Source organism: Rhinoraja longicauda, unplaced genomic scaffold, assembly GCF_053455715.1.
Source record: "Rhinoraja longicauda isolate Sanriku21f unplaced genomic scaffold, sRhiLon1.1 Scf000167, whole genome shotgun sequence".
In the NCBI taxonomy this organism is placed as follows: Eukaryota; Metazoa; Chordata; class Chondrichthyes; order Rajiformes; family Arhynchobatidae; genus Rhinoraja; species Rhinoraja longicauda.
Genome location: NW_027601385.1, coordinates 143436 through 165612, shown reverse-complemented (window position 1 = coordinate 165612; position 22177 = coordinate 143436). Strand labels below are relative to the sequence as shown.

Genomic DNA, 22177 nt, shown 5'->3' with positions numbered 1-22177 from the left:
TTCGCTTCAACCTACATCCTTGATTCTACTCTTTCACCAAATCTGTTCCCCTCATGATCTTGCGTGCCTCTATAACATTCTTGCTCAGCGTCATGCTCTTCCAATAATAAAGTTCTGGCTTTCCCAGCCTCTTCCTGATAGCTCAGGCCCTCAAGTCATGGCAACATCCTGGTATTTTTTTCTGCACCCTTTCCAGCTTAACAACATCCTGACCAGAACTGAACATTATTCCAAATGCAGCGTCACCAACGTCTTATACAACAGTAACATAACATCACAGCCTCTAAACTTAATATACCCTGTCTGTTGAAGGCCAATGTACTGTAAGCCATCTTGACCACCCTATCTACCTGTGATGCCACTGTGAAGGGGCTATGTACCCGCACTCCTAAATCTCTTTGTTTTACAATGCACTTCAGAGCCCTGACTTTTACTGTGAAGTTCCTGCCTTGTTTTGACTTCCCAAAATGCAACACCTCCCACTTATACCTCAACCCACTTGTCCAACTGATCCTGTTGTAATATTTAGTATAAGAAAATAACTGCAGATGCTGGTACAAATCGAAGGTATTTATTCACAAAATGCTGGAGTAACTCAGCAGGTCAGGCAGCATCTCAGGAGAGAAGGAATGGGTGACGTTTCGGGTCAAGACCCTTCTTCAGACTGATGTCAGGGGGGCGGGACGAAGGAAGGATATAGGTGGAGACAGGAAGATAGAGGGAGATCTGGGAAGGAGGAGGGGAAGAGAGGGACAGAGGAACTATCTAAAGTTTGAGAAGTCGATGTTCATACCACTGGGCTGCAAGCTGCCCAGGCGAAATATGAGGTGCTGTTCCTCCAATTTCCGGTGGGCCTCACTATGGCACTTGAGGAGGCCCATGACAGAAAGGTCAGACTGAGAGTGGGAGGGGGAGTTGAAGTGCTCAGCCACCGGGAGATCAGTTTGGCCAACGCGGACCGAACGCAGGTGTTGAGCAAAGCTTTGATAATCATCTTCGCTATCTGCAATACTACCCACATTAATATCATCTTCAAACTTATTATTGGTGCATTCTACATTCTCATCTGCATTTTAGAGGTAAACCCATGAGCTGCAATGGGCTGACACTGATCCCTGAGGCACACCACTAGGCATGGGGCTCCAGCTCATAAAACAACCTTCCACCATCACTATCTGCTTTCTTCCATGAAGCCAATTCTCTCACCAGTTGGCTAGCTCTCGCTGTATCTCACGCAATCTGACCTCCCAGAGCCACTAACCATGTAGAATCTTATCAGAAACCTTGCTCAAGACCAAATAAACAACGTTATCAACCTCATCAACCTATTTGGTTACTTAAAACAAAACTCAAATCAGATTTCTAAGATACAATCTCTCATGTACAAAACCATGCTGACTATCCATAATCAGCCCAAATGCACAGATGTGAAGCTCACTGATGTATAGTTCCCAGGCTTTTCCTTACAGCCTTTCCTAAATAGAGGCACAGCATTAGATGCCCTCCAGTCTTCCGGCACTGCACCCATGTATAATGATGATTTGTATTTCTCGGCCTGGGCACTTGCAATTTCTTTAGCTTCCCACAGTGTTCTTGGATATATCTGATCAGGCAATAAGATTTATCTACCTTCATACACCTTAGGATGTCAAACATCTCCTTGACTGCAATCCAAATTGTCCTTGAGACTCTTCCATTAACTGTCCAAAGTTCCCCAGTCTTCATGTCTTTCCCCACAGTAAAAGCATAGGAGAAATACTCATTGGAGACCTTGACCGTCTCCTGCAACTCCACACAGATGACTACTTTGATTTCTGTGGGGCTATAATTACCCTCTTTCCCATAATTTATATACAATCTATTTGGATTATCCTTAATATTATCTGACAGAGCTATCTCCTGCCTCCTTTCTACCCTCATTTCCATGCTCCTCAGTTCCCAAAACTTCTCATTTCCTGGGATTCCTTTGCCAGCTGCCTGTTGGCATCCCAAGCCCTTTTCCTGACCTGAGCCTCAATTTCTCTCGTCATCGGAGGATTTATCTTGCATCAAAGTGAACATTTCTAAGTAATAAAAATTGAAATTGATGGCTGTTAAAGTGTTGTGTTGTATTTGATTAGTACAGGTGTCAGAGGATATGGAGAGAAGGCAGGAGAATGGGGTTAGGAAGGAGAGAGTTCAGCCATGATTGAATGGCAGAGAAAACTTGATGAGCTGAATAGCCTAATTCTGCTCCTATCATTTATGATCTTATGAATTGATGGCCAAAAGATAGCCCTTGTGTGAATTTGAAAGTGTAGGTGGAAGTAATTATGTAAAAAAAGAATTTGCGTATCTTTAGAGTACCTTCACTTTTACCCTGGAGACCAAACATTTTTTGGTACATAACCATATGAAGTGGGTAATTGGTACATTTTTTAAATTGCTAACAAAAGTAACATTGATTTTGCTCAAGGTCTTGAATGATATTGGCTTTACCATCAGTGTTCTTGGGTATTTATATTTAATGTATCTATGTTGGTAAATGCAATCCTTGCCAGTGCTTTCAACATTGAATGGATTTAGTAAAGCAAAAAGGACAGATAATTCTAAAAGCTTAGTTTTTTTTAATCGATTGGACCTCAGAGAAAGGGGAAATGTAGGACCTGACTAAATGTATCTGGCTTGTGTTGAGTGTATTTTCTGTTGAATCATTGGTTAGGTTGGGCTGTGCCAGGCTGGCTCTGTACTTTAAGCAGCCTATCCTGATCTGGATAGTATTAGTGCCTGGTCATTAGTTGGTGTTTCATCAAGCTATGGTTTAAAAACAAGTTGAGGGTAAATTGCATGAGATTTTGGGGTGGCTTAGTCAAAAAGGTAACTACTGAACATTTTGGGCATTGACAATTGATGTCTGGGCTGATGTTGATGAATAATGTCGAGTTCCAGGATGTTTGGAGGCCAGAATTGGAGAAGCACAGATAGAGTAAATGAATGCAGATGCTAGTTAACAAAAAAGGTCAAAGTGCTGGAGTAACTCAGTGGGTCAGGCAACATCTCTGGAGAACATGGATTGGTGATGTTTCTGGTTGGGTCTGAAGAATGGTCCTGACCTAAAATGTTTCCTATCAATGTTCTCCTGAGATGCTGTCTGACCCGCTGAGTTACTCTCGCACTTTATTTCATTTTTATAATGAATGAATGTAGGACCAGAATAGTTCAAGTTGGCGGGAGGTTGAGGCCGTGGAATGACTGAAATGATGATAAGATTATTCAACCGACTCTGCATTGCTTAGCCAGAAAGCGTTATAGGATAATGAACATCGTTATGAATTAGTAGATTTTAGGATAATAATTGGCATAAGCAACTAATATTTGATAACCCTTATTGAAGCCAGTCAACAATGAATGGCAGGTACAACAACAAATGGTCAGACCATGGTCATGTTCTTAAAGGTAGACAAGTTCAAAATATTGTTATTTTAACAGTATTTTGAACTTGACTGGCTTCACTGGAATAAGTTTTGGAGATGAGCAAGAGAAAGTGAGGTGTGATTGGTTGTAATCAGTGAGTATGTGCAAAGTTTTAGATTTTACTGAAGACCATGTAGATAAGTTAATTGGCAGGATTGGTCCCTGGTAGACACCACAAGGAAGAAAGGACCTTCATTTACTTAGCACCTTTCAGCACTGTTCCTTTTTAACATCCTCCTTAACTAGATACTGAAATTGTCTCCATCTGTGGATTTACTGCTTTCTTTTGTCATGTTTTCCCTTTTAGTCAATACTTTCTTTGGTTAGCCATGGTTGATTCATCTGTCCCATAATATATTTCCTCATTTGGATATATTTTTGCTATGTATTAATGCTTGCTAACCTGCTTGCTAACCTGATTGCTTGAGTCATCCTCAACCACTGTAATTCCATTTTATTTAACTTGAATAGTTGTTTCTGACCCAAGTTCCTTGGATTGCCAATAACTACAAACCCAACTGGGTCCAGTCACAAATACCACAGTTATCAGAGCAGGTCTGGATATTTTGCCCTGAGCGATTTGTCTTGACGTCCTATCTAGAAACCAACCTTCTATTGACTCCATCTGAATTTAAAAGAGAGTTAGATAGAGCTCTAGGGGCTAGTGGATAAGGGGAGAAGGCAGGCACAGGTTACATAACTTCCGCTGCCTCAAACGCAAGAAGAAGAAGAATCATACTAAGTATCATATGTTGCTGTGCAGGCTGATACAGAACTCTCTCAAAGCTTTAAGATGTGCATTATAGGCTGTTTAATTGTTCTTCCCTGATCTTGTACATGTCCAGCATTAGAAGCTTGCAACTCACAAATCAAAGGGAAGAGCCTTAATGTTTTGACCTGTTGCATTGACTCCACTTTGAGCTTGGTCACAGCTCCAATTTTGGTAGCTAATTTTGCAGACCAATGCCAAATGCAGTTCTGTATCATGCTGCATGTCAATGCTTGATCTCATTGAGCAACAAATTATTAAGGCAAAAGAATTGCTTCCTGAAGTCAAATGCTGTGGTGTCGGCATGTTAAACTTTTCGTTTTAGTATCTCTTGTATGTTTTGGTAATGTGTTTTCTAATGTATTGACAAAGGTTTTCTTTTGATGATGCATCTTCCAAAAATGATGTTTCCCATTAACAAAACATAATACAATGACTTTTAAGCTCTTTTTGATAAATTATTGATTCTGCCACAGCCAGGTGTTTTCTAGTATATCTGCATTCTTTATCCCAATGACTCTTCTGTCTTGTGTAAAACCTAAACAGCAACTGTGATTAAATGACATTTCAGCTGGGCCTAAATTTGTTCTTATAAAACATGTTTCCAATGGACATCTCTGAGCAGGAGGAATCCTAGACTCTCCCCTTGTTTCCATAGTCAATATTGCCCATTATCTGTGAACTGCATTTTCATCGAACTTCTGAATAAATGGATTCGAATGGATACTAACTCGGGTATTTCTGAATTGAGCAAAGACCCATAAAGCTGGTTATGTTTTGAGTAGAATGAAGGGGAAGTAGTTTGATTCAGTATTTGTAGTGAGTAGTCAAAGTACCTTTTAGAGAAGGTGAATGCTCCTAAATGATACTTTCCTGATTGAAATAAATTTGCTCAACTAACGTGATTAAATTTGCGCAGTTGCATAATACTCATTTGAGAAAGTATTTTCAATATGAAGTATCCAGTTTATGTATAAGCAGATAAAGGCATTATCCACTCAATTTGTGCACTTTTCTGTTCTGTTTTAGGTGATGATTCCAAAGTTTCTGCTCCTATGCCTGGCTGCTGGCCTGGCTTCTGCCATCACTTGTCCAGATGGGAAAGTTTGTGACGATGGTGACACCTGCTGTAAGCATTCAGACGGAACATACGGCTGCTGTCCTTTACCTAATGTAAGTTCACTTGTTGCTCTTTAATAAATTGCTTCCAGTGACTTATCAGGGTTTGCCACTCACGTTGAAATGCTTGAGGTAATTTTCTACAAATTCTGTTAACGTTTTTGCCCCTCTAAAGAAACTGGCAGAATTTTGGAATGGTTCAAAGAGTAATTGATGCTAGATCATTTGTTAATCTCAACTCTACTCAATAGTTAATTGGTTCTGAGGGAAGAAATTCCACCTTTTGTCTGACATTTTCCACAGTAATATTTAATCACAAAATAGCCTTAGCTGAGAAATTTGAGATTTTCACTCCTGGGCTTTATATATTTGTTTCCAAAACCCAGATAACTTTTGCTTGCCTATTTTAGCTTTCCTTAATGTGAATAAACTTAATAATGCCAGTGCATTCATCTTGAGTTTACATATTTGCTTTCATTCCACTCGTCTTTTTCTTTACCCAAGAGTCAGTTTTAAGAATATTTTGTATATCGAAGTGTAAAACATGCGGGTTGCAATCCAACCCGCATCCTTTTTGCTCATTCGTAAAGCTTGCAGTAAATTGACCTTGTCAACAATTTGTAGTCTGCAGTTTTCAGATCAGTGTTTGCCTCCAACCAGAAAGTGACCTAACAATTAGGATACTTAAATAACTGAAATGTACGTCTTTCAAATGTCATTTCCTGCCATGTACCTTTCTAAATTGTTTTTAGTTCCCAAATCTACAAATAAGGGTGTTCTTTCCCCCTTTGTTCATGGGTATTTTTCAAATATTTGTTAAAAGTGGATGTGATAGAGTTGCAAAATGTCTTTTCCAGGCATGACTTGCCAATTGGTGTGTCATCACTTATGAGAACTGGGATCAGAACTTGTTTCTAAAGATGAATTTAGCATTCACTGATTGTTACTCTGCCACCAGAGACATAGCTTATGGATATTTTTATCCCTTACTATCTCTCCCTACTATCTAATAACAAAGTTAAATCAACTTTGAAAAGCTTCAGTAAGCACAATTGAAGCTTAAACCCTTTTTGGTCTGGCACATGAAGGCACTGTTTTAGTTCATTGCTTTTTTTTCTGCCAGAAGAGGCTTTGTTCCTCAAAACCAAGGACCCAGAAAGAAAACATTATTTGTGTTATTCCCCTTTATCATATATCTGCACACTGTAGATAGCTCGATTGTAATCATGTATTGTCTTTCCGCTGACTTAGCATGCAGCAAAAGCTTTTCACTGTATGCGTGACAATAAACTTAAACTCAACTCAAAATGCTACATCTGCCACCACTTGATTGTTAATGAATCATATTTGAATTATATTTTATATAATTTAAGGAGTATTCTGCGGGGAAAAAACAGATTAAAGCGTGGATCAGTGCTTAGGGCTGATGTGGCCATTCTGGAAAGAGAGATGCAACTGACAGCTCAATGTCCCAGGGTTTTGATGTTTCAGATGTGATAGAGAGGGAGGGAAAAGAAATGGAGGAGTTGCTTTACTAATCATGGAGAATATCATGGTACACTCAGAGGACATGGTGGAGGGTTTATCTGCTGAGACGATAATGGATCGAGCTCAAAAATAAGAAAAGTGCAAGCACTCAAATGGGATTGTACTATAGGCTTCCCAATAGCAAGTGGGAAATGGAGGTACAGATATGTAGAGGGATTACTGAAAGATACCAAAGGAACAGGGTTGTCTTAATGGGTGACCTAACTTCCTCAATGTCCACTGGGTCTTGCTCAGTTCCAAAGGCTTGGATAGGGCAGAATTTGTTAGGTGTGTCCAAGAGGTTTCTTGAAACAGTATGTGGATAATCCTGAGAAGGGAACACCTTGTGTTGTGGGAGACACAAAATGCTGGAGTAACTCAGCGGGACAGGCAGCATCTCCGGAGAGAATGAATGGGTGACGTTTCGGGTGGAGACCCTTCAGACCTGTTTCGGATCGAGACCCTTCTTCAGACTTGTGTTGCGGGAACAAGCTTGGCCAGGTAACTGATGTTTCAGTGGAAGAGCATTTTGGGAACAGTGACCACAATTCCATAATTTTTAAGATTGTTATGAATAGGAACAAGACTGGATTATGGGAAAGTACTGAATTGGAGTAAGGCAAATTGCAATGTTATTGGGCAGGAGGATACATTGGGGGTAGTTGTTATTGGGCAAGTCCATATCTGACATGGGGAGTTGTTTAAAGGGCAATTGATCAAGACTGACAAGTTCCAGTAAGGAGAGGGATCAGGATGTCAAAGAAATGGAAAATTGGAGAACCAAAGAGGTCGTAAATTTGGTCAAAAGAGAAAGCATAAACAAGTTAAAAAAAAAAAAATCAGACAGTCTTTGAGGAATATAAAGCAAGGAGGAAAGATTCAGGTGATTAATAGGGGCCACAAAATGGCTTTGGTAAGTCGGATTAAAGAAAATCCCATGGTTTTTTATACATAACATTAAAAACGAAGGTAAACAGGACAAGAACGGACCACTCAAGGATAAAGGAGGGAATTTGTGCTTGGAGTCAGAGGACATAGACGGAGTACTAAATGTACTTTGCAGCTGTTTTTACCAAGGCGAAGGACATGGAGGACAGTGAGATCAATGTGGAGTACACTAATATGCAAGGGTAGTTTGAGATTGAGAAGCACGAGGTGAATACAATGTGGAGGGACCTTATGGGATCTATCCCAGGTTACAAAGCTCTGAGCAGGAGAGTAGCAAATGTTATTCATTTGTTAAGGGGAGAGAATCCAGGAAATTATAGGAATCCAGGAAATTATAGGAAATTATAGGACCTTGGTGGTATGCAAATTATTGGAGAGGGTTGTTTGGGATAGGATTTACTCCCATATGGAAGAGAATATGTTAATTGGGGACAGTTAGCATAGCTTTGTACATGGCAGGTTGTGTCTCACTAACTTCTTTGAGGGTTTTTTTAAGAGGTGATGAAGGTGATTGATGATGGTAGGATTGTGGATGTTGTCTGCATTTGATAGTCCTCCATGGTAGCCTGATCCAAAAGATTCAGGTGCAGAGGTTTAACAGTGACTTGGTGGTATGGATTCATTATTGGCTTACTGATAGAAGACAGAAGATTGTGGTGGAAGGATGACATTCTGGCTGGAGGTCTGTGATCAGTGATGTTCCATAGGGATCTTTGCTGGGACCTCTATTTCTGATATATATAAATAACTCTGACATAACCTTAGCTAAATTGGTTAGTAAGTTTGCAGATGACACTAAGATTGCTGGAATTGTGGACTATGAAGGCTGTCAAATTATACAGTGGCATATACTGCAGATTAGTTATAGAAATAGGCAGAGAAATGGCTAATGGAGTTTAATCAGAGCAAATGTGAAGTATTGCACTTTGTGTGACCGAATGTAATAGGGAAAATAAACGATTAAGTAAGAACCCTTAACAGCATTAATACATGGGGATCAGAGTCTAGGTCCATAACTCCCTGAAAGTGGCAACACAAGTCGATTGTGATAAAGAAGGCATATAATTTGCATACCTTCGTTAGTCAAGGCATTGAGTATAAGAGTCAGGAAATCATGAGGTGTAGGACTTTGATTAGGCTGTTTTTGAGTATTGCATGCAGTTCTGGTCGCCCCAAAACAAGAAGGATGTGGAGGCTTAGGAAAGGGTGCAGGGGAGGCTTAGCAGGATGATTAGCTGCAGGGAGAGGTTGGAAATGGACTGCAAATCTACTTCAGCTAATTGAAGTGCAGGGAGACTACATGAGTTTAGTTTGGGGTGATTATTATTTGAAATATAGACTCTGTATTCATGCAGGTATAAAAATCCCAGGTGTAATTTTATAGTCAACATTTAATATGGATTGAATCGCTTACTGTTAAGACTGTCTGTACAAAGCACAAGGTTTTATATTTTCCATTCATGATTGCATATTTCTCTGTTGCAGGCAGTTTGCTGTTCTGATATGATCCACTGCTGTCCTGAAAATACCACCTGTGATACCAAGCATTCAGCTTGCATTAGTGTGACTACCATACCCTGGGTGGAGATGGTCCCAGCAATCAGCACTGGCACTACCCTGGTAAATCAACATTACATTCTATGCTGTAAATTAAGCAATAGAAATTTCAGTAATTTTGTTTAGAAGTATATTGAGTAATTTTAAGCCAAATTTACACTTTTAATATTTTGGTCAAGTATGTTTTTAAAAATCCTTTCATTTCAATTTTTCGATTTTTCAGTGTTCTAGATATTTTGAAATGGCTTGAGGACTTGTACTTTATTAATAATTTTATTTCTCCAGGTATATCCGCTTCACAATTTTCTGACAGAGAATGTGATGTGAGCTAGTTTTTATGCAGACCTAGTTTACATCCTGCCATTGTTTGACAAGCCATGACAGTCTTCTCATGTGGTTTATTTGTAATGCAAGGAATAAGCTTGGCTGACGACATTCTGAGCATTTTTTTGGTCCTAGCATTTAGTTTCCTAATCTCGGTAGTTTATCAATGGCCCGAACAAGCCAAGTCAAGTCAAGTCAAGTTTATTTGTCACATACATATACAAGATGTGCAGTGAAATGAAAGTGGCAACGCCTGCGGATTGTGCTAAACTACAAAACAGAATAGAAAAAAACATTTTAACACAAAAAATAAATTAATTCAGTAAATTAAATTAGTTCCTGGTGATATGAGAGTTAACAGTCCTGATTGCCTGTGGGAAGAAACTCCGTCTCATCCTCTCTGTTTTCACAGCGTGACAGCGGAAGCGTTTGCCTGACCGTAGCAGCTGGAACAGTCCGTTGCTGGGGTGGTAGGGGTTCCCCATAATGTTGCTGGCTCTGGATCTGCACCTCCTGATGTATAGGTCCTGCAGGGGGGGCAAGTGTAGTTCCCATAGTGCGTTCAGCCGAATGCACTACTCTCCACAGAGCCTTCCTGTCCTGGGCAGAGCTGTTCCCAAACCAGATTGTGATGTTCCCGGACAAGATGCTTTCTACAGCCCCAGATTAGAAGCACTGAAGGATCCTCAGAGAGACTCTGAATTTCCTCAATTGAGGTGGTAAAGGCACTGCCTTGCCTTACTCACCAGTGCGGCAATGTGTGTTGTCCATGTCAGATCCTCTGTGATGTGGACTCCCAGGTATTTAAAGCTGCTCACCCTATCCACAGTAGTCCCATTTAACTCCAGGGGCGTGCATGTCCTCGGACCTTGAGCCCTTCTAAAGTCCACAATCAGCTCCTTAGTTTTTTTGACATTCAAGAGGAGGCTGTGGTCCTGACACCAGAGTGCCAGATCAGCCACCTCCTCCCGGTAGGCCTTCTCATCGTTATCGGAGATCAGGCCCACCACCACAGTGTCATCAGCAAACTTGATGATGGGGTTGGAGCTGAACCTGGCCACACAGTCATGTGTGTACAGGGAGTACAGTAGGGGGCTAAGGATGCAACCCTGGGTTCAGGGTGAGGGGGTTTGAAGTATGTCTTCCAATCTTGACCACTTGGGCCCTGGCGGTGAGAAAGTCCAGGATCCAGGCACACAGGGGAGTGTTAAGCCCCAGTTTCAGCAGCTTCTCAGTAAGTCTGGTATTGTATTGAAAGCTGAATTGAATCCAGTTATCCTTGCTCACGAAAACAATTCTGTTCATTAGTCACTGTTTATAGAGTCATACAGTGTGGAAACAGGCCCTTCGGCCCTAATTCCCACACCGACCAACATGAGCCATCTACACTAGTTTTTGGTACCTACACTACCTGTGTTTGGCCCATATCCTACTAATCTTGGCTTATTCATGTACCTGTCCAAATGTTTCTTAAACATTGCGATACTACCTGCCTCAAATACCTCCTCTGGCAGCTCGTTCCATATATCCACCACTCTCTGTGTGAAAAGTTACCCCTCAGGTTCTTATTAAATCTTCCCCCCCTCACCTTAAATGTATGTCCTCTGGTTCCTCGATTCCACTACTCTGGGCAAGAGACTGTGTGTCTACCTGATCTATTCCTTTCATTATTTTGTACACCACTCTAAGATCACCCCCTCATCCTCCTGCACTCCAAGGAATAGAGCTAGCCTGCTCAATCTCTCCCTATAGCTCAGGCCCTCGAGTCCTGGCAACATCCTTGTAAATGTTCTCTGAACGCTTTCCAGCTTGACAACATTTTCCCAAAAACATGAAGCCTAGAACTGAACCCTCGAGTCCTGGCAACACCCTTGTAAATCTTCTCTGTGCGCTTTCCAGCTTGACAACATTTTTTGCCAAAACATGAAGCCTAGGACTGAACACAATACTCTAAATGTGGCCTCACCAACATCTTATATAATTGCCACATGACCTCCAAACTTCTATGGTCAATACTCTGATGAAGGCCAATGTGCAGAAAGCCTTTTTGACCACCTTATCTGCCTCTGGTGTCACTTTCAATGAGCTATATACCTGCATTCCTAGATCCTCTGCTCTACAACACTCCCCCGAGCCCTACAATTCACTGTGTAGGTCAGGTCCATGCTAGTCTTCCCAAAATGTAACATGTCTCATTTCTCTCTCTTAAATCCATCAACCATTCCTCAGTTGAACTGCCCAACTGATCAAGATCCTGCTGCAATGTTTGACAACCATCTTCACCATCTACAATCTACATTTGTTGGCTGATTAGTCGGAATACTGTAGTATTTTTATTTTTCAGAGAAATCAATCATCTGATGTGAAAATTGTGCTTGGTATGGTAATTTGTATCCCCTGAGCTGTTATCAGACAATACATTTTGGGGATTCAATATTTGTTGCTGAAGATTTACAATAGATTTTGTGGCCAAATAGATGCTTGGCTCAGAACCAGAACCATAGACCATGATGAACAAAAATACTTTGAAATGAATGAGAAATGAGATCTTGTCTCTCTAATTGCAGTGGGAAGAAGTAGAAACAACCCCATTTGTGCAAGCAGGAACAACGAATGCAGTGACTGAAAATGTGTGTCTGGATAATACGGACTGCCCGCCCGAGTACACGTGCATGCTGACTTCTAAAGGAGTCTATGGTTGCTGCCCACTCACTGATGTAAGATTTGTTTGTTTTAATGTCCTTCCTTCATGATTACTATCTTGTGCACACCACAGTGGCTTTTTAACTGAACTTCTTGCACCACTATTTGCTGCCACCAGTTTAATGCAAATAAAACGTAATGGAACACGTGTTCAAATGATTAAATGCTTTTATAGAACCTCGGAATATTATTTTCTTCATAAATTTACTCAAAGCCTTTTATCTACTCGGATGTTTTTTTATATAAAATGCTGGTTTTAATTTTTTTTCCTTTCTGTTAAGGCAACCATTTGCAAGGATTGGGAGCATTGTTGTCCAAAGGGATACAAGTGTGATCTAGTCAAGGCCAGATGCAGAAGGACTGGAGTAGATGAAGAATTGCCATTGGTTTCTGGAGTCGAAAACCTGCGTACGGCTGAGAGCGAGCTTTGTGGGAACATGTCTTGCTCTGAGGGATATACCTGTTGTACCTCGACAGACTTTGGTTGGGGCTGCTGTCCTATGAAAGATGTAAGTCCTGAATTAACTTACCTTTTATGGTTTTTCTTTGAAATAAGTACTAGTACAGCACCCATAATTCATAATTAACTTTCCATACATATATTGGCACTGAGTGTTTGTTTTTTTTTTCTTCTTTATGTGAAAGCAAAATGCTAGAAATCTGTAGGTTAGCCACTATCTGTGGGGAATTGGTGTGCTGGGCCAAAGACCTTTCATTGTATCTTGTGGGGAAAAGTTAGGAATTAGATTATGGGGAAATGGCAGAGAAAGGGAGAAGAGGAAGAGTGGACCACAAGGAAGTGCTGTGATAGATAGTACGGCGAGCAGGAGGGACTTCATGTGGGTGAATGGCGGAAGTGCTGTGATAGATAGTACGGCGAGCAGGAGGGACTTCATGTGGGTCAGTGGCGGTTGTTGTTGATTGAAACAATAGAAGAGGAATGTCGGGAGATGTCAGTGGGACAGGAATGGAATATTAATTGTGTACTCCCACACATAATTTTAATTTTGTTCACACTGTCCCCACTATTTCTGCAATTGAACATGTTTCTTTAATAGCTTTTCCAGGTTGATATAAGTGTTTGATCTGAAACATGTGGAAACAAACCAGAATATTTAAAACATTTTGTTTCCATCTCCTGATTCTGTGTTATTTGCATTATTGTGCTTTTGAATTGAGGTTTGGGTTTACATTCTTTGTTATCAAGTATTAGCATACTATTAGAAACTTGTGCTATGAAAGCCTTTATGGGTTTAGTATATTTTGCTCTGATAGTCATTGACTTGGCTAATGCAGCAAATGCTGGAAAACACTAACCTTTGTGTTTTTGAAGGTGGAGCTCATTCTTCTCTCCAACGTAGGCTGAATAAACTGCCCAGCAAAGTGAGCTTTGAAACTGCTCTCTTTTACATCCAGTGAACATGTTCACCAACTGTTGGCAGATTCACTTAGTTCAGGACAATTACTTTTCTGTAATGATACAGAATGGAGAATGCATATCCGAGTTTTTTCTGATGTTCTCACATTTGACTTGGTCAAAACATCTCTATTGACAGGAAGTCATAGGAAATCTGGCTGAGAAATTACCCATTTAGCCCAACCATATATTAGGGTCATAATCATTGGTTTTTATGCTTCTCTATCTTGTATTTCAAACACCTGACTGCCAAAGAGTCTGAAGAAGGGTCTCGACCCGAAATGTCACCCGTTCCTTCTCTACAGAGATGCTGCCTGACCTGCTGAGTTACTCCAGCATTTCGTGTGTGCCAAAGAGGCTGTTTGGTAGTTTATGTCTGGGTATTTAGCTGTCCTTTCCTCTAGTTCCTTGAAAAATGTGCCTTGGACTGCTCATCATAACATCTTCAATTATTGAAGCTTAAAGTTGAACTTATCAGATAGACACTCAGCTGTCAATGACTGACAGTCAATGTTCAGGAGCTCCAGTGATGAGAGAATTCCCTTAATGTTCCCAATTGTACTGAGAAGCATTGTTTTCTGGTTATGATATAATTGAGTGTACTTGCTCATGCAACTGGTACACGTTTGTTTGAAAATAACCACTGCACCCACCCTTCCCAAAGATATATTGGAAGCACATCAAAAATGTTGCAAAATATCGCTTCATTGCACAGCAAGTAGAGTCTAATTCAGATATATGAAAGGCAGATTCAGCTCTTTGTACCCAGTTGTGTTGTCATGTATACAATGGCACTCTGCGCCTTGTTATTAGTGGTCTTCAGAAAAGCTCAGGAACAAATAATATATGCAGATTATCACATTAACCTACTGTTACTGATGAAGGGTTTGACTTTTAAGTATGCAAAGGATATTTTTTAACATGGATATTATTGGTCTTTCAAGTCCTGGATTGTCACTCGCTATTACTGCAGTATAATAAGCCTTTGTCATTCTTTGCCTTCAGAAAGGAACAGGAAAGCCAAGCAGCACTTCACTTTCCCCACCACTGAGCCTGAAACTCTTCTTGTTTGGTCAGAACATCTGACGTGACTGAGATCACGAACTAAAGAAGCTGAAATGCCTCCCAAGTGCTTTGTTCAGGCAAATGGAGACCTTTCACAAGATTTTCATTCCGTATCATTGCGTACACGTTATAAAATAATTTCCTCTGCAAACCAGGCCCATTGTAAGGTTTGAGGAATTAAGGAAATAAGTTAAGATTACGATCACCTTAAAAGAGCAGTGCTGCTATAATTTCTGGATTTGCCTCTTTTCCACCTGTTTGGTTGTCAGTCATACAGCACAGAAACATGCCTTGGACACCAAGCCGTCAATGCTGGCAACGATCTCATCTATGCCTTTTCCATTTGCCTGCATTTTACACATATTCCTCTAAACTCTTCCTATTCATGTACCTGTTCAAATGTACAATAACTTTTAAATGACCGGCCTCAACCTGCCCATCGGTGCTTCGGTTGACTGTGAAATGAGAACAGTAGTATTGGTTTAACTTTAACAACTTTAGTTTTATCTATGCTGTAAATAGTTGATTTTTAAATATATATTTTAATTTTAATGCAGCCTGCAATATTGCATCCTTTGTACATGAAACAGACACCACTAGATATTATCTGTTAACTTTTCAGTCTATCAGGTTGAGTGGAAGAAATATTGTTTTAATTTTTAACCATTGCACTCTTTCCTGAAGCTGACCCCCAATTCCATCTGATTACAGGCTGTATGTTGTGGTGATCGCTGTTGTCCAAAGGGCTTCCAGTGTGATAAGGCACGGAAAACCTGCATCAAACCCATTGGTAAGTTGCTGCAAGTATTCAGACTCCAGTCATTCTAGGCTTTCCAATATATTCAAACATCATGTTTCTCCGTTCAAGCCGGAATGGATATATTTTCAATTATCATTGCTGGATGAATTTCAAGCTATGTTTTAACTGAGAATGTTATCACTTTTCTAAAAAGTTACTGGCAGCTACTGCAGGCTGGGTCAGATGGGTTCAGACTCCCAAGTTGCCAGTTGTCTGTCCTTGGCCCAAGTGGTTATTCTGGATGCAGCCCTCTGCAAGGAAACTGCCTCCCAACATTTCTCAGCGTTGATTAATGAACCGGGACAGTGTCAGAATTAAACGATGGTGGGACATGGGAACAGGGTGGAAGCCCCATGTGATTAAATACCAATGGTTTGGCATGTTTCCTCACCAACAATTCTAGTTTGCATTGAAACACGGGCTGAAACACAGACATTTCAGCATTGAGTCTGTGTCAGGGGAGAGCAACACCTCGTGCAATGTCCAGTGACTTCATTGTAACTATTGCAAAACTAGCAATTCTGAAAGTTAATTGAAGATAAGACTAAAATGTTGGAAATACTTGGCAGATCAAACAGCGCAAATGGTAGAGTGTAAACAGTTAACGTGTTGTTTCAATTGACTTTTATTGATAGTGGGAAAAGTTGTAAATATACTTTTTAAGTTGCAGAAAAAAAGACAGGAGGTGTGAAGGAACATAAACGACAGGCTGAAGATAGACACAAAATGCTGGAGTAACTCAGTGGGACAGGCAGCATCTGTGGAGAGACAGAATGGGTGACGTTTCGGGTCGAGACCATTCTTCAGTCTTGATCCAAAACGTCACCTATTCCTTCTCTCTAGAGATGCTGCCTGTCCCACTGAGCTACTCCAGCATTTTGTGTCTATCTTTGGTTTAAACCAGCACCTGCAGTTCCTTCTACACAAACACTAGGCCTGTGTAAGGCAGAGCCTAGAAGAAATTGAGCAGAAAAAGATTGCTAGAGGAACTTAGCAGGCCCGGCAGACTCTGGAGGGAAATGCACAGATGATATTTTGGGTGGGATCCTTCTTCACGGTGATGTGAAATGTGGTCTGTCAATTTTCCTCCGCAGGAACTGCCTGAACTACGATTTAGAATCTTGAATCTTCGGCCAACAATGTCCTTGTTGAACATGATGCCAAGACCTACTGTTCTGATGCACATAGTTCATATCTCTTCATTCCCTACATGTTCATATGCCTAACCAAGTGTCTCTTGAATGCCACTATTGTATCTTCCTGAATCACCACCCTGGCCGCATGTTCCAGGCACCCACAAGCCTTTGTAAAAATAAAAACCTGCCCGACACATCTACTTCTAAACTGTGCCCTTCTCACTTTAGAGCTATGCCCTCTCGTATTTGAGTTTCCATCTGGAGAAAAAAGTTCTGTGCCACGCTGTCCACGTATATACTTCTATCATGTCTCCCGCATACTCTGATGTTCTGGAGAAAATAATCTAGTATAATCCAGTAAATTAATGGAATGGCAGGCAGTGGCGAGTGGAGTGCCGCAAGGCTCGGTGCTGGGGCCGCAACTATTTACAATATATATTAATGATTTGGATGTTAGAAGCAAGTGTGCAGATGACACAAAGCTGGGTGGCAGTGTGAACATCGAAGAGGATGTTAGGAGGTTGCAGGGTGACTTGGACAGGTTGAGTGAATGGGCAGATGCATGGCAGATGCAGTATAATGTAGATAAATGTGAGGTTATCCACTGTGGCGGCAAAAACAAGGAGGCAGATTATTATCTCAATGGTGTCAGATTAGTTAAAGGGGAAGTGCAGCGAGACCTGGGTGTCCTTGTACACCAGTCACTGAAAGTAAGTGTGCAGGTACAGCAGGCAGTGAAGAAAGTTAATTGCATGTTGGCCTTCATAACGAGAGGATTGGAGTATAGGAGTAAAGAGGTCCTTCTGCAGTTGTATAGGGCCCTGGTGAGACCACATTTGGAGTATTGTGTGCAGTTTTGGTCTCCTAATTTGAGGAAGGAGATCCTTGCCATTGAGGCATTGCAGCGTAGGTTCACGAGGTTAATCCCCGGGATGGTGGGTCTGTGGTATGAGGAAAGATTGGAAAGACTGGGCATGTATTCTCTGGAGTTTAGAAGGATGAGAGGGGAGCTTATAGAGATGTATTAAATTATAAAAGGACTGGACAAGCTAGATGAGGACAAATGTTCCCAATGTTGGGGGAGTCCAGAACCAGGGGCCACAGTCTAGGAATGAAGGGGAGGCCATTTAAAACTGAGGTGAGAAGAAACTTTTTCACCCAGAGAATTGTGAAATTGTGGAATTCTCTGCCACAGAAGGCAGTGGAGGCCAATTCACTAGATGAATTTAAAAGATAGAGCTATTTAAAAGATAAGGGCTAGTGGAGTCAAGGGATATGGGGAGAAGGCAGGTACAGGTTACCTATTGTGGATGATCAGCCATGATCACAATGAATGGCTCGAAGGGCCAAATGGCCTCCTCCCGCACCTATTTTCTGAATTTCTATCTAACAAATCTTTCAAATTTCCAAATAAATAAACTATTTCAAGTTTGTAGCTCGAGAGATGTTTGAACTTGCTAATGTATTGGGTTTTTATGAATTACTTCACACATGAGAATTCAATTATTTCTGCCCCCTGTTCCTCTCTCATTGTCCTTCTTTTAATTTCTTCCTCCCTTGATGATTTTCTAGTTTTGTTCAACTGTTTGTTACCTTTATCATGTTCTCTTTGCAGTTTCAAATGTGCAGTGCAATGACACTGTGTTCTGCCCTGGAAAAGAAACCTGCTGCCTGATGTTCTCAGGAGACTATAGGTGTTGTCCTATGCCAAAAGTAAGAGATTTGCACACTTGAAATGTGTAACTACTTTCTTTTCAGCCCGTCTGTAATGTGGGGAATCTCCTTGGCCCTTTGGCCCAACTTGCCCACACCGACGAACATAACCCATCTAAACTAGTCCCACCTGCCTGCATTTGGCCCATCTATATACTAAAACTCTCGTTTGTTCCTGAAGTACAGCCAAAACGGTACATGATAGCGTGACAATTTTAGACCCACCTCTCTCACTGTTGTCCCTATGGAAGAAGTTTCATTGAAATCAGTGTTATATTTTTAAAGTCATTCCATTTTAAAGTTTAAAAAAACGTGCATGCGAAGTTGGGGCTCCGTTGATCTGGTACTTACGTAAGATGGCCGCCGCATCCGCGCGTGTGCAGAACAAACGCGTCCGCGCTTGCGCAGTTGGGGCCCGTTGAGCAGGGCTCGGCTGCCTGTCTCTTGGGAGCGGGAGAGCCAGGCCTGGTGCCGGGGGAAGCAGCCGGAGCCTGGGCCTGGACCTGGACCTGAACATTGAGCACCTGAGCCCCACAGACTGAGGAATGATTCTCTGCTGATCTATGCTGAGTTAGTGGCTCTTTATCAGGAGTCTGAAGAATGCTGCATCAAATGTCAGTTGTGTGGGTTCTGGGAGAAAAGTGATTTGATTATTACGATCGCTGTAGTGCATCGAGCTGGCAATATTTGCATGTTTGACCTGCAAACATCATGACTCGGCTAATCTCGTAAAGAACCATAAAAGGTGCTCCTGTGCATATAAAGTTCCAGCTTTTGGGAAGATGTGTACGGAATGTATTTAGGTGATAACAAAATTTAATGTCGCTGCACAGAATGTAAGAATTCATCATCCATTAGTTTAATGTTGTCATTCCTGTGTCCAACTGCATACACTTCAGAAATTGCTTGGTTTCACACTATTATGGGAAGCGTTAACAGTTGTGTCAACTTTCTAATCCAAAATCTAGATCAATGAGTGGCCTTTGTCATAAACTTTCAGTCATTTCCTTCTAAAAGGTATGTAGGTTAATTGACTGGGTAAATGTAAAAATTGTCCCTAGTGGGTGTAGGATAGTGTTAATGTACGGGGATCGCTGGGCGGCACGGACTTGGAGGGCCGAAAAGGCCTGTTTCCGGCTGTAGATATATGATATGATATGATAAAAAGGGAAGATACTTAATGAATTGTAATTACCAGCTGCACTTGCTCCTGGGACTGTTAACAAAACACAGTGCTCACCTCTGCATGCTCCTCTCATTCTCTCATTTGCTTGGGTTTGTCCAGAAGAATACCTTCACACAAAGGAAGGTGGGTGTATGGAACCAGCTACCAGATGAGGTAGTTGAGACAGAGACTATTGTAACATTTAAGAAACAATTGGGTACATGGATAGGACAGGTTTAGAGGGATATGGGCCAAAGACGGGCAGGTGGGACTAGCGTAGATGGGACTTGTTTGTCGATGTGAGCAGGTTGGGCTGCAGGGTCTGTTTCCATGCTGTATAGAAATATAGAAACATAGAAAATAGGTGCAGGAGGAGGCCATTCTGCCCTTCGAGCCAGCACCACCATTCATTGTGATCATGGCTGATCGCCCACAATCAGTAACCTGTGCCTGCCTTCTCCCCATATCCCTTGATTCCACTAGCCCCTAGAGCTCTCTCCAACTCTCTCTTAAACCCATCCAATGATTTGGCCTCCACTGCCCTCTGTGGCAGAGAATTCCACAAATTCACCACTCTCTGGGTGAAAATGTTCCTTCTCACCCCAGTTTTAAATGGCCTCCCCTTTATTCTAAGACTGTGGCCCCTGGTTCTGGACTCGCCCAACATTGGGAATATTTTTCCTGCATCTAGCTTGTCCAGTCCTTTTATAATATTATACGTCTCTATAGATCCCCTCTCATCCTTCTAAACTCCAGTGAATACAAGCCTAGTCTTTTCAATCTTTCCTCACATGACAGTCCCGCCATCCCAGGGATCAATCTCGTGAACCTACGCTGCACTGCCTCAATCACAAGGATGTCCTTCCTCAAATTAGGAGACCAAAACTGTACACAATACTCCAGATGTGGTCTTACAGGGCCCTATACAACTGCAGAAGAACCTCTTTACTCCTATACTGAAATCCTCTTGTTACGAAGGCCAACACAACATGCCATTAACTTTCTTCACTGCCTGCTGTAGCTGCACGCCAACTTTCAGTGACTGGTGTACAAGGACACCCAGGTCTCGCTGCATTTCTCCCTTACCTAACCTGACACCATTGAGATAATAAGCTGCCTCCTTGTTTTTGCCGCCAAAGTGGATAACCTCACATTTATCTACATTATACTGCATCTGCCATGCATCTGCCCACTCACTCAACCTGTCCAGGTCACCCTGCAACCTCCTAACATCCTCTTCACCGTTCACACTGCCAACTATGACTATAGAATATTCAGGAATATAAATTCTAAAAATTGTAATGATTTAAAATACCTGTACTTATTATTTTTGTGACAATATTTAGTTATACTACAATAAGTTTTCTTTATTCGCAAGTCGACACATCGTACGCCGGGGAGCACCCGTACTCCCATTGGAGGGCACACGCACGGCATTATCTGGATCATCCATCTTGTGGAGTAACTTAATGTTATCTACAGCATTGATTCAGTTGCTACCTGAAGGAACCAATGTTCAGGAAATGAAGGTCCTATTGAATCTACTGTTTTCTGAGTACTTGCTATCTTGTGTAGGTTGGGAGTGTTCATTCAGCATATGTACAGCTCCCATTGGAGTTATCTGTTTCAGGTCAAACGGCCTCCATTCCATTGACATTTTGTGAACAGAAACATTAATGTGATGCAGTTTATGGAGGGGCTCCACAGGTCAAGCAGCATCTGTGGAGGGAAATGGACAGATGAAGTTTTGATCGCGACCTAAAACATTGCCTGTCTATTCACTTTCCGCAGATGTTGCTTGGGCTGCTGAGTTCCTCCAGCAATTTGCTTTTTGCCCAAAATTCCAGCATCTACAGTTTCTTGTGTTTGTATTTTGAGAACTAAATTAGAGTGAAACCATTGCATCTACCATGAGTCGTACAGTCCTTGAATTCTCAACAGCTTTGACTGTGTGGTATGAGGCATCATGTCGAACATGGAAACGGGTCTGATGAAGGGTCTCCCCGAAACGCCACCTATTCCTTTTCTCCAGAGATGCTGTCTGACATGTTGAGTTACTCCAGCATTTTGTGTATCTATGGAAAAGTACAGCACAGGACCAGACCACTCGGCCCACAGTGTCTGTGCTGAACATGATGTCAAGATCAACTCTTATCTGTCTGCACATAATCTATATCCCTCCATTCTCTGCATGTCGATGTGCCTATCTAAAAGCCTCTTAAATCCACTATTTGAGGGCCAACACACATTCTTAAAAGCTTAAAAGGAAACTTAAAAGCATTGCCAACAGTCTCTGCAGTGAGGCTGCAATAGCTGGTGGAAGAGATGTAAGGTTCACCCAGTATGCTGTTTTCAAATAACTGGTCTATCTTGTGTTTAAATTGCATTTTGTTTAAATTAGTCGACACTATTTAGTCTGACTGATGCTGGATGACAAAAAATGCCCCTGATTGAGCAGGAGAACTATTCTTAAGTATAGATA

At 41.4% G+C, this 22177-nt stretch overlaps 1 protein-coding gene across 2 annotated transcripts in view; it reads left to right on the top strand.

Moving 5' to 3' along the window:
* LOC144590331 (progranulin-like) overlaps positions 1–22177 on the top strand; it is a 55122-nt gene that overhangs the window by 14095 nt on the left and 18850 nt on the right. For both annotated transcript variants that reach the window (XM_078395018.1, XM_078395019.1), the window contains 6 exons: positions 5252–5395; positions 9302–9436; positions 12265–12414; positions 12682–12909; positions 15594–15672; positions 18433–18530. In XM_078395018.1, the coding sequence (XP_078251144.1) occupies positions 5255–5395; positions 9302–9436; positions 12265–12414; positions 12682–12909; positions 15594–15672; positions 18433–18530 (831 nt within the window). In that variant the 5' untranslated portion in view covers positions 5252–5254. The remainder of the gene's footprint in view (positions 1–5251; positions 5396–9301; positions 9437–12264; positions 12415–12681; positions 12910–15593; positions 15673–18432; positions 18531–22177) is intronic.